General features: G+C 37.0%; 1 protein-coding gene across 1 annotated transcript in view; it reads left to right on the top strand.

The window, feature by feature from the left end:
• LOC150085626 (P-selectin-like) overlaps positions 1 to 13,591 on the top strand; it is a 292,465-nt gene that overhangs the window by 142,756 nt on the left and 136,118 nt on the right. Inside the window, exon 11 of the mRNA XM_090374622.1 lies at positions 5,778 to 5,954. Within this exon, the coding sequence (XP_090230748.1) occupies positions 5,778 to 5,954 (177 nt within the window). The remainder of the gene's footprint in view (positions 1 to 5,777; positions 5,955 to 13,591) is intronic.

Here is a 13,591-nt window from a genome sequence, read left to right on the forward strand (position 1 = left end):
AAAAAAAAACAATGCATTATATCACCAATCTCCAAAAAACCAACCAACACAGTTTAAGAATGACTGCTAAAGAACTTGAAGTAGAAATTATAAAGGTTGGTCATTTGTTCGGGCCATGATGGGTAGCTTGTAGCTTACAGATGGCAATTGCGGTTTGGAGGAATTATTCCACTTTGTGCAAATATTTAGAATCAGAAATTAATGTATATATTAAGTGCAATAGCATCATTAATACACAGCCATTTCTGAATAAACAGAATATTTATAAGGCGGCATTGTTTTAAGTTATATCTCATATTGTGAATACCTTCACAACGAGTTGCCATGACATTGCACTACTTCAAATAAGTAACGCTTCACCTAAGGAGAAGATTGTTACTTATTCTCAGATAGGTACCACCACCCAGACAGCACCGTTTCAGGGCTATTTGGCCCTTCTTTGGTGGGTGGGTAGGTACCCAAGTTATGCAATGATGGCAAAACAGTTATGAAGTATAACTCCACAATATGAGAGATGCCTTATGGTGTATGATGTATTTAGACTAAGATGCATTTAGGGCTAAAGCCTCAAACTTCAAGGCTATTAATGATGCTATTGCACTTAATATATACATAGTCTAAATTTGCTTGCAGCTTGGTGCCTCCGTAGCCAGGTGGGAAGGAGCAGCAGTGCGTAACACACGCTTCTTGATTAGACCGGGGTTCGAGCCCATCACCACCAAATACGGAGGGTGCGGAAAGGTCAGGGAATGACCGCCGCATATCCCGGAGCAATATGGCCTTAGTTGCTAATGCTCCTTAAAACCAAATAACAAACAAATAAACACAAACAGCTTGCAGCTTGAGGCTTTAGCCCTAAATGCATCGTAGTCTAAATACATCATACACCATCAGGCATCTCTCATATTGTGGAGTTATACGTCATAACTGTTTTGCCATCATTGCATCACTTGGGTACCTACCCACTCACCAAAGAAGGGCCAAATAGCCCTGAAACGGCACCAGGGGGAGCCTGATGATGTCCGGAGTTTCCAAGAATAGGTAACAACAGTCTTCCCCACTGGGCAAGTGTTGCCTATTCGAGGAGTTTTTGAGTGGTGGGAGTTGAAGGAGTTACTGCCCCTTTCATTCTTCTACACCATTTCTTTTCCTCTTCCACTCCTACTATTACTTTCCCTCTACTTTTTTGCTTTTCTAAGTCTAATAGGGACAAGTGGATAGTCGAGTTATTATCCCACACATATACAAAATAGCTCTGAAACTGTGCCGTCTGAGTGGTGGCATCTGTCTGAGCATTAGGTGAAGCGTTACTTATTCGAAGTAGTGCAATATCATGGCAACTCATTGTGAAGGTATTCACAATATGAGATATAACTTAAAATGATGCCATCTTATAAATATTCTGTTTATTCAGAAATGGCTTAAATGTGTATTAATGATGCTATTGCACTTAATATATACATAGTCTAAATTTGCTCGCAGCTTGAGGCTTTAGCCCTAAATGCATCTTAATCAGAAGTTAAATATTCAGGATTATTAAACCACCTTTTAAATCTGAAATTTCTTAACGATTTAGCACTAATGATCGACATACTGCAGGAGCTCTCTTACCTTTCAGAAGCTTTACAAAGTTGCAAAAGCAGTTAAATTAATTATTCGAACTATCAATGCTATTGCTAATTTGAAAAATATTGAAGAAAATTATGAAGTTAAAATTGAGAGCATGTTGAAGAGGAAATTTGAAGGATTTTGAAGGAATCAAAATCGAAAATAAGAACACATTTAAAAAATTATCTTGTGACAAGTTATTAAACTGCATTGTTTTATCCTTAAAGGATTGGTTATTAATTAATGCAACAGAATAATTTTAAATTAAATAAAGTTAATAATGATATCATTGATGATGAGGAATTGAAAGAAATTTTAAATATATATATATATATATGCAGAATCTCTGGACCACACATCCAAATCAATATTTGCGGAGTTCAGCGGGCTGATGATGTTCAGAAAGTTCCGCTTGAAGGTTGAGAGCTTCCGCAGGTTAGAACAGAGCACTGGATGGTTTCTGAGGGCTCTATCAGGGATTTTCCACCCTATGATTTCCCAGATATTAACGAAGTCAATATCTAGGAGCACAGATTATACGTATAGACATGCGCACGCGCACACAGACATGTGCAGGTGGTAGATGACTTTCATCAACCGGTGAAATACCACCACTTTGTTTATTGGAGGCTTGAAGTGGTAAAACCCATGTTTAGTCTCTAGAGCAAAGTTTCCGGTATCCCCCTCTCCCCATACTTCTCCTTCAACCCATGCACAGTATTAAGTACTATAGGTTTTGATACCTTTCGTGTTTGGGGTTTTCATAAAAAAAAAAAAAAAAAAAAAAATGTGCATGCCTAAATGGACATGTGCAGGTGCATACATAAATAGAACATGCGCATGCGCATATGTAAATAGACATGCACGTAACTTAACTTAAATTTCTTATTTTTTTTTTAAGTAAAAATTAATGATTATGTTGAAGACAGTTTATCTTTAAAATTGAGTGAAATTCCCTTTTCAGTTAAAAAAAAAAAAAAAACGAGCTTTCAGCATAATGAATAATATTGTAACAATAAAAAGAACATATTTGACAATTATCTAAATATGACCATATCTAAATATGATCATATATCTAAATGGGAAAACATTGTTTCAATTTGATTCAGATCATTACGTCAAATCTTTCCTATGTAATTTCAAATCTTCAAATCCATTTTCAAATCCTTTCCTTTCAAATCCATCACTCAGCTATTAAGTAAAGGTGGTTAGGGGATTATCATCCTCTGTCGTCCCTATTGTAGCAACTTGTCTTTAATGCTGTACCATTCCAATTTGTACAGCAGTCTTCCATGTGCAACAGTATCAAAAGCTTTCCTGAAATCCAAGTATATGATATCAAATTGTTTTTTGCATCCAGTTCCTTTGTGACCACATCATAGGATCCAATCAAATTGGTCAGACAAGACTTCCCCTTAACAAACCTATGCTGCGTCTGAACTATTACTGCAGTCTTGTCTAGCTGATCTTGCATCACTTCTTTAACCAGTGACTCCATTATTTTTCCTGGAACAGAAGTTAAACTAACAGGTTTATAATTATTTGCATCACCCTTTGAACCCTGTTTGTGAATTGGGAATACATTTGTACATCTCCAGTCCATACTGACCTCCCCTGAATCTAAGGATGCTCTCATAATTATGGCTAAGGGTTTGCTTACTTCCTTCACTGCCTCCTTCAGTATAACTGGATAGATCCCAGGTGCTTTCCTTATGTTTAACTTCGACAATTTTTCCTCCACTTAGCTCTCAGTTATTACAAAATCACTTAGCTCCCTGTTAGAGTTTAGTAAACTTCCGGCATTCCCCTCCTTGAATAATTCCTCATGTGTGAATGTAGATGCAAAATACTCATTCAGTTTATCAGTTACCTGAGCAGGATCATCAATAGTCGAATTATCTATGTTAAGTGAACCAATATGATTCATCCCTTTCCTTCTACAGTTTACATAAGTAAAGAACTCTTTACTGATTTTCTTTTCATCTTTTGCCTAATATTTCGTAATCTGCCTTTGCCGGCCTAACCTCTTTTGTGACTTGATTACAGACTAGATTATATCTGCCATAGGCTTCTGTGCCACATGATAATTTATATGCATCCCGTGCATTTTTATTCTCTGCCACAAGCTCATTAATTCATCTGACATCCATTTAGGCCTAAACCTCGAACAGTATTTCTTAGTTGGTATGAAAAGCCCAGTATCTTCCAAGATTAATTCCTGTTACTGTTGGTAACTACGTTTGTTGGTCCAACAGTATAGAATTTAAAAATTGTCTGAGACCACCATAGTCACCTTTACGAAAGCAAAATCCCTTCCCTTTACCCCTGATGGTAGTTACATCTTTTAAGTAAATCCCATATCAGTACACTGTGATCACTGCCACCTAGTGGTTCCTTTCTTTGTAAATTCTTAATGCATGAAAAATCACTGTGATAATCAGATCAACCGTATTACTTCTTCTGGTTACCTCTCAAAGGGATTAATACTCTTGATCTGATTATACGAAGTGATTATTCATGCATTAAGAATTTGCAGATAATGGAACCACTGGGTGACAGTGATCAAAAAGTACTGATGTGGGATTTACTTAATGATGTAACTGCCATCAAGGGTAAAGGGAAGGGTTTTTGCTTTTGTAAAGAATCCTACAGTGGTCTCAGTCAGTTTTTAAATTCTATACGGTGGGATCAACTGATGATGTTGCCAACCTGTAACAACTTCTCCCCTAATGCTGGTTTTCCCCTTTTCTTCTTGTATATTAATGACATTCTTCATTTGACTGGAAATCCTATCCGTGGTTTTGCTGATGATAACACATTGCATTCCGCCTTTCAGTTTGAGAAACCTTGCCCTGCACAAACACACAGCTTCAATTTCTTGAATATCCACTATTAATTCCTTAAATGCTGATCTCCAGGTAATTCTCCATTTGTTATTATTGTTATTGTTATTTGGTTTTTAGGAGCATTAGCAACTAAGGCCATATTGCTCGGGGAATATGCGCTGGTCATTCCCTGACCTTTCCGCATCCTTCGTATTTGGTGGTGACGGGCTCGAACCCCGGTCTAATCAAGAAGCATGTGCTACGCACTGCTGCTCCTTCCCACCTAGCTATGGAGGCACCTGTAATTCTCCAGTGGGCTAAGATAACGTAGTTGATTTCAGTCCTTCTAAAACCCAGTCCTCTGTTATATCTCACAAAAAAGATACTCTAATTCAGTTCATTGAAGCAAGGGGATAACCCCTGTTTAAGAATCTGCTGGTTAATACTTGTATTTCTGAGCCCAAAGTAGATTCCGTTGTTGAATATTTATAAGCATTGAGAAATTGATTATAGATAATCAATCTTTTGTAGGTGAACGGGTGATAGTTGTTACAATGCAGAAGCATACCGGTGTTTGTAGGTTTATGATAGATGTTAAATTGGATTTTATTCGAGTCCCGAGTAAGTATGAAATTAGAAAATTTAATGACTTAGTATCCGTATTCTCACTTTCCAATGTAAATTTGAGTCTAGAATGAATATCATTAAACGATTGTAAAATGTCTTTGATAGTGCTACTATCAGTAATAACTAGAAGATCATCTAAATACCTCCCATAGTATGTGGTACAGGGTAGAAAAAGCATCAAATGTATATGCTCAATCGTTGAGAGATAGATCTCCGATATTAAGCCACTCAGGCTTAATCCCATTGGCAAACCAAAAATTTGTTTGTATTAATTAAACTCTTAGTTGGCTTCAACTAAGGGTTTAATTAAGTGAAAAATTGCCTTAATAGGAAGCTTTGTATAATTAATCGATAATTAATTATATAATTAATTCGGTAATTTTCATTCTTGTGATCACAACATACAGTCAAAGCGTTGTCAGCTTCAGGAAGGAAAATCGTTTTGCAATTTTTCATTAAATTAATTTTTTTACTTAATTTTTAATTGCACTAAATTGATTTTTGACTGTATTCGATTGATTTTTAATTATTTCTTACTGTAATGTAAGATTTCGGTTTTTTAATTGTTTTCGTTTTAATTTCTGGAGAGTATCATACGGAAGTGGTCTTCGTATCATATTGAGATAAACTTCTCTTATTCTTTTACAAATAGAATATAAAGAAAAATTTTTTGTCTTTATGCTGACTTGAATCATGTGATTTTAAATTCTTTTTCAGCACCATCTACATGTGGAAGTCCAGATATTAATGAGAATTCTACTATTATTAGTGAGAATTACCAGTTAGGTCAGTTTGTCACATATAGCTGCCCTCCTGGACATATTATAATAGGTGAAAAAACAAGGCTTTGTGGCTTAGATGGCTTCTGGACTGGATTAGCTCCTTCTTGTAAATGTAAATATCAGCTTATTACTTTTTTATCTTGACAGTTTGTTTATTTAGATTATTGTTGCATTATGAATTTGAGTATGATTATATTTATGAATATGCATTTAGATTAGAACTAAAACAAAAGCCATTGTTTAGTCCCCTCCCTGTCATGCACCCTTATGTGTGTAATCCATAAACCATGATTCTCTTCAGATTTAAGCAGAAGTCCTACAGATTTTAGATTTGTTTAGATTGCAATCTTTACATACAGTTCTGAGCAACTTTTTTTTTGTCAGACGTAACATAACACAATTTAGAAAATTGGTGGTGAGGAAGAATTATATTTGCATCAAATGCTACCCATTAAAAATTTGAAAATTAGATAACATAAATTGTAACTAGATTAATCTGTAATGGATTTTCCCCATTGTGTTCTACCTTCAGACTGATATTTTTTTTACATCTATTGCTTATAACCTTGATTAATTCTGGAGCAAACTTCTCTATTGTTGAATGAACTAAAAAAAATTTTTAATGTATTTATTAGTGTTTTCTTTGATGTTTGGTGACAGTTCAGCAAGGATTGGAGGGTGACTTGGTGCATTGTCCAAAATAATTAAAATCTTAAATCCAAATTTTTCTTTTTGCAGTAGCTTCGAAACACATCCTCAAACACATGTAGTAGAAGGTCAGTGAAGATCTGCCCTATCATCCACCCTCTTCTGCTGTTCCTAAAGTAAACACCCAGGGTAGTCCTTGCAATCCCTTTTAATGCTCGTGGATTGGCTGCATGATAAACAACAACAGGCTTCAGTTTCAAGTCGCCACTTGCATTTTCTCCTAACATAACGAAGCCTGGAGCTCATGCTTCCTCTCTTGAGATGTATGTTCGTGATGGCATTTTTTTCCAATACAGTCCGGTTTCATCAAAGTTGAAAATTTGGTCCAGTGTATAGCCCTCTTCCTCAATTAGTTTTTTCAGTATTGGCGGAAATGCCTTTGCTGCTGCTTCACCTCATAATTTCACATTATGGAAAGTGTGACGTTTCCAGAAATTATTGAACCAGCCACTACTGGCAGTAAAGGGAGGCACTTCTTGAGGATTTTCAGCTTTATTTCTGAGGTCTTCAAATATTGCCAATGCTTTTGCTTTTATTGTAAGCAAACTTGTTCCTGATCTCTTCTTTGTTTGATCTTCTATCCAAACAGATAAAAGACGTTCCATCTCTTCCAGTTTTTTGTGTCTTGATCTAACTGATTTTGTTACACTTTGTGTTGTTCCTGCTATGAAAGTTGCTTTTATTTTTTCTGCATTCTTTCTAATTGTTCTCAGCTTTCCCTCATTTAGGCCTGTAGCATGCACAATATCGCATGTTCTTTCATTCCGGTCAAAGCGTTTCACAATTTCATATTTTTCTTCTATCATATTGCTTTTCTTTTTCTCTCTGAAGTATTTTCACCAGAACGCTTCCTTTTCACACTTTTTCAAATATTTTACTCATTTTTTTGAGAATAGAGCACAATTATAAAATGAACAAAAATGAGGAGGCAAGCTTGATATACATAAACGCACAGCGAACAAGTAGCAACTGAATAAACGACGCAGCGCCCGTGTAGAAACTAAATAAACAATGCAGTAAAGGCGGAAACACACTATTCTCACATATTATATGCTTACGTTTTACTAAAGTACATTTCTGAAGGTCACTACCATAAAACAATAAAAACATTTTGCAGTTTCCGGTTTATTGGTGGTTCCTGCTAGTGGAGTCTGTTATAAACGGGTAGTAAAAGTCAATCTAATTACATTTGATTGACTTTTACAACTAAGCAAACCCTTAGCCATAATTATGAGAGCATCATTGGACTCAGGGAAGGTTCCCACGGACTGGAGATGTGCAAATGTATCCCCAATTCACAAAGGGGGATCGAAGGGTGACACGAGTAATTACAGACCAGTTAGTTTAACTTCTGTTCTGGGTAAAATAATGGAGTCACTGGTTAAAGATGCATTACAGGATCATCTAGACAAGACTGCAGCAATAATTTAGACACATCATGGGTTTGTGAAGGGGAAGTCTTGTCTTTCCCTTAACAAACCCATTTCAAATTTCAAAATAATTTTGATATATATTTGGATTTCAGGAAAGCTTTTGACACTGTTGCGCATGGAAGACTATTGTACAAATTGGAGCAGAATGATATTAAGGGTAAGTTGCTACAATGGATAAAAGGATGGTTAATTGGGAGAAGACAGAGGGTGGTAATCAATGGCTGCTGCTCTTCGTGGACTAATGTTATTAGTGGAGTCCCACAGGGTTCGGTGTTGGGTCCACTGTTGTTTTGTATATTTATCAATGATATTGATGAAGGTATATCAGTTTAATGTTGAAGTTTGCAGATGATACAAAGGTTGGCAGGGTTGTTAATGACAGTAATGGAAGTGTGCTACTGCAACAGGATCTAGATAATTTGGGCAGATGGGCTAAGAAATGGCAACTGAAGTTTAACCTTGACAAATGCAAAGTACTGCATATGGGGAGAAGTAACCCCAGAGAAACGTACCAACTGTGTGGTACTACACTTAAGGTGGTAGAAAATGAAAAAGACCTGGGAGTAATTGTGCAGTCAGATATGAAGTTTTCTGAGCAATGCAGACAGGCTGCCAGGGTAGGTCATGCGGTTTTGTCAATGATATATAAGAATTTTGCTAGCAGGGAGAAGGAGGTGATTGTCCCTCTGTATAAGGCAATGGTCAGGCCACGCCTTAAGTACTGCGTACAGGTCTGGAGGCCTCTTTTTAGGAAGAATGTAGATTTACTTGAGTGTGTACAGAGAAGGGCAACAAGATTGGTGAGGGGAATGAAGAGATCCTCTTACCAAGAGAGACTTAAGTTCTGAAATTGCAGTGGCTGGAGACTAGACACCTGCGCGGTGATCTGATTGAGGTGTATACTGCCTTGAATGGGTTGAGCATGCAGAATTCTGATGGGATCCTTCCACTTCTTCAGATTACGAACCTAAGGGGGCATAAATTCAAATTAAGAAAGGACAGATGTAGAATAGATGTGCGGAAATTTTCCTTTAGCCAGCGGGTGGTTAATTGCTGGAACAAACTTCCATCTGTCGTTGTGGAAGTTGATAGGTTGAATAAATTTAAGGAGGAACTGGACAGGCATTTGGAGGGAATGGTGTGATTTTTTTTTTTTTTTTTTTGGCTGATGCCGCATAAGCTCATACACTTGCTTTCTTGCATCACATGCCATTACTACTACTACTACTATTTGCGATAATACCAATAGCTAGAATTCTGTGGATTTTTATGTTATTATGTTAAATGTGTTTCCCCTTCCACGAAATCATAAAACAAATATTCAGAATTTTCTGTTCATTCGTACTGTGTTGTGTTCAGTTGGGGTGATTCCGCCGCGTTTGACTACCATTTCTTGTAAACACAAAGGCGAATCGTGCATAAGTGAATTACGTTCGTGTTATATGCAAAATTTTTCTCCCTATTTATAAATAATGTCTGATCGAATTTGTGTAGTGCAAACACATGTTATACGAGGACTAACTGTATATCATTGGCAAAACCCCATGAGCTGTACTAGCAGCCCATCTGCACTGCTCTGTCCAACTTTGTCCAACTCCACAACTAGTTTTGTTTTGTTCTCTACTACCCTGGGTGTGCTACCAAACAGTTGGTATGTTAATCTGGGATTACTGCTACCTGTATACAGTACCTTACATTTGTCAGTGTTAAATTTCAATTGCCACTTTATTAGTAGATGCATATGATGCAAGAAAGCAAACTTATACAGCATAGGCCAAAAAAAAAACCAAAAAAAAACCCCTTCCTATTTCATCCATCCATTCGCTCCAAACGTTTGTCCACTTCTTCCTTAAATTTATTTAAGCTATCAACTTCCACTACGATAGATGGAAGTTTGCTCCAGCAATCAACTACCTGCTGGCAAAAGGCAAATTTCTGCACATCTATTCGACAACTGTCTTTCCTCAATTTCAGTTTATGCCCCCTCAGTTGTGTAATCTGAGCAAGAGGAAGAATCCCATTAGCATTGAGCCTGCTGAATCCATTCAAGGCCTTGTACACCTCAGTCAGATCACCTTGCAGGTGCCTAGTCTCCAGACACTGCAATTTTCGGAACTTAAGCCTTTCTTCGTAAGAGCACCCCTTTGTTCCCCTCACCAGTCTTGTTGCCCTTCTCCGTACAGTCACTCTTCGTATAACATGTGTTTACACTACATGAATTCGATCATACACGATTTATAAATAGGGGAACGATGTCGTAAATAACATGACCGAATTAGCTCATGCATGATTCGCCTTTGTGTTTACAAGAAACTGCAGTCAATCTCGGGAATCACCTCAACTGAACACAACACAACAGGAATGAAGAGAAGATTCTGAAAATTTATGTTTTTTTATATGAGTGAAGATTTCAGTGATGGGGTACACATTTCACCTTAATGACTTAAAAAACTAGAGCATTCCGGCTATAGGTATTATCACAAATGCAATTAGATCGAGTTTACTACCCTTTTCTAACAGATTCCACTAGCAGGAATGTCGAGTAAATGGGAAAGTGCAAATTGTTTTATGGTAGTGACCTTCAGAAATGGGCTTTAGTAAAATGTGAGCCAGTGTGAGGTGATATAGTGTGTTTCTGCCTTTACTGCATTATTTATTCAGTTGTTACACGCACGCTGCTTTGTTTATATGTATCAAACGTGCTTCCTAATTTTTGTTTTCTTTATACTGTAAATGTGCTTTATTCCCTAAAAATGAGTAAAACCTTGAAAAAAAGTGTGAAAAGGAAGCATCCTAGTGAAGATACTACAGATTCAGAACGAAAAAGAAAAGCAGTATCGATGAGGAAAAATATGAAATTGTGAAATGCTTTGACCGAAATTAAAGAACATGTGATATTGTGCGTACTACAGGCTTAAATGAGGCAACACTGAGAAAGATTGCAGAGAAAATAAAAGCAACTTTCATAGCAGGAACAACTCAAAATGTAACAAAATCCATTGGATCACGAAACAAAGAGTTGATAGAGATGGAACCTCTGTCATCTGTTTAGGTAGAAGATCAAACAAAGAACATGTTTGCTTAAGATAGAAACAAAAGCATTAGCAATATTTTATTACATAATGATTGTAAAACAAAATCCATTGGATCACGAAACAAAGAGTTGATAGAGATGGAACCTCTGTCATCTGTTTAGATAGAAGATCAAACAAAGAACATGTTTGCTTAAGATAGAAACAAAAGCATTAGCAATATTTTATTACATAATGATTGTAAAAAAATATATACATATTTTATTATTACAAAAATACAGTACTTAAGTAATTTATTACAATTATTTATTGTGTTTGGTAATGTCTTGGTTACAAATGTGTGTTCGATCTTGGGTGGTCAGCACCTAACCCTGTTTTTCCCATAGGGCCTGTTATTTATTTTTCATTACACAAGGGGTTCTAGGATCACAAATACCGTGTTATATGTGGATTGACTGTACTTGTTCTAGCAGCTCTACATCCTTCCTAAAATGAAGCTTCCAGACCTGTACACAATACTCAAGGTGTGGCCTAACCATTGCTTTATACAAGGGGATAATCACCTCCTTATCATTGTTAACAAAATTCCTATATATCATTGACAAGACCCCATGAGCCACGGTGCCTCCATAGCCAGGTGGGCAGGAGCAGCAGTGCATAGCACATGCTTCTTGATTAGACCAGGGTTCGAACCCATGACCACCAAATACAGAGAATGCAGAAAGGTCAGGGAATGACTACTGTATATCCCCGGAGCAATATGGCCTTAGTTGCTAATGCTCCTAAAAAAACCAAATAACAAACAACCATGAGCTACTCTTGCAGCCTGTCTGCACCACCCAGAAAACTGCATATCTGACTGCACAATTATCCTCAGGTCTCTTTCATTTTTCACTACCCTGAGTGTAACACCACAGAGTTGGCACATTTCTCTGGGGTTACTGCTACCCATATGCAGTACTTTGCATTTGTCAATGTTAAACTTTAGTTGCCACTTCTCAGCCCATCTGCCCAACCTTTCCAGATCCTGTTGCAGTAGCATACTGTCATTAACAAACCTGCCAACCTTTGTATCATCTGCAAACTTTGATATTAAGCCTCATATACATTCATCATTGATAAATACAATATACAAAACAACAATGGGCCCAACACCGAACTCTTGGGGACTTCACTAAGAACATTAGTCCACGAAAAGCAGTGTCCATTGATTACCACTCTCTGACTTCTCCCACTCAACCATCCTTTTATCTATTGTAGCAACATGCCCTTAATGCCATAATGCTCCAATTTGTACAGTAGTCTTTCATTTGCAACAGTATCAAAAGCTTTCCTGAAATCCAAGTATATGATATCAAAATTATATTTTGCATCCAGTTCCTTTGTAACCATATATCATAGTATTCAATCAAATTGGCCAGACAAGGCTTCCCTTTAACAAACCCATGCTGAGTCTGAATTCTTACTGCAATATTGTCTAGATGATCCTGCAATGCTTCTTTAACCAGTGACTCAATTTTTCCCGGAACAGAAGCTAAACTAACAGGTCTGTAATTATTCTTGTCACTCTTTGATCCCCCTCTGTGAATTGGAGATACATTTGCACATCTCCAGTCCACAAGGACTTCCCTTAAGTCCATCAATGCTCTCATAATTATGGCTAAGAATTTGCTTACTTCCTTTGAGGTCTCCTTATAACTGGATAGATCCCATCCACCCCAGGCAGGCTTTCTTATATTTAACTTCAACAATTTCTCCTCTACTTTGCTCTCAGTTATTACAAAATCATTTAGCTCCCTGTTAGAGTTCAATAAGTTTTTGTTCTCCACTTCCCTATAGAATTCCTCTTGTATGAATGTAGATGCAAAATACTCATTCACTTTGCAGTTTTTTGAGCAGGAACATCTACAGTCAAACCATTGATATCAAGCAGACCAATCTGATTCATCCCTTTCCTTCTAGAGCTTACATAAGTAAAGCGGTCTTTGCTGTTTTTATTTGCATCCTTTGCCAAAGATTTCTCATAATCTGCCTTCACTTGCCTAACCTCCTTTGTGACTTGATATGTACTTATATGTACACATCATATACACAGAAGCCTATGGTACTTATATGTACCATAGGCTTCTGTGCCTCCTGATAATTTATATGCATCCCATGCTTCAAATAGGCCTCTGAGGTTGGGTATATTCATACTGTGGATTTTAGTGTTTTGCACCAACCTTGCGTAGATAATTTTTTAGCGATTTCACGTCGAAAGATATCATGATTTCATTCTCTTCTATGCGTTGGCTTCTAATAAAATGCACAAAGTCTTTACTATCTTTAATACTGTATTCGGAAAGTCCCACTAGTGGAGATAATAATTTGGCTAAGAAACCAGAAAGTGCATAGGTTGGACTGCCTATAAATGAGACTATGGGTCTAAGTGGCACATCTGTTTTATGAATTTTGGGCAAGCCATAAAATCTTGGCATTTGGCTACCTGTAGCATGCAGCATCCAATATTGTTCCTTAGAAATTTTGTTAGACTTAAGCCAACCCTGTACCATTCTGTTCACTTGTCGTTCCAAACT

Source organism: Mastigoproctus giganteus, chromosome 5, assembly GCF_048544385.1.
Source record: "Mastigoproctus giganteus isolate SK-2022 chromosome 5, ASM4854438v1, whole genome shotgun sequence".
Taxonomy (NCBI): Eukaryota; Metazoa; Arthropoda; class Arachnida; order Uropygi; family Thelyphonidae; genus Mastigoproctus; species Mastigoproctus giganteus.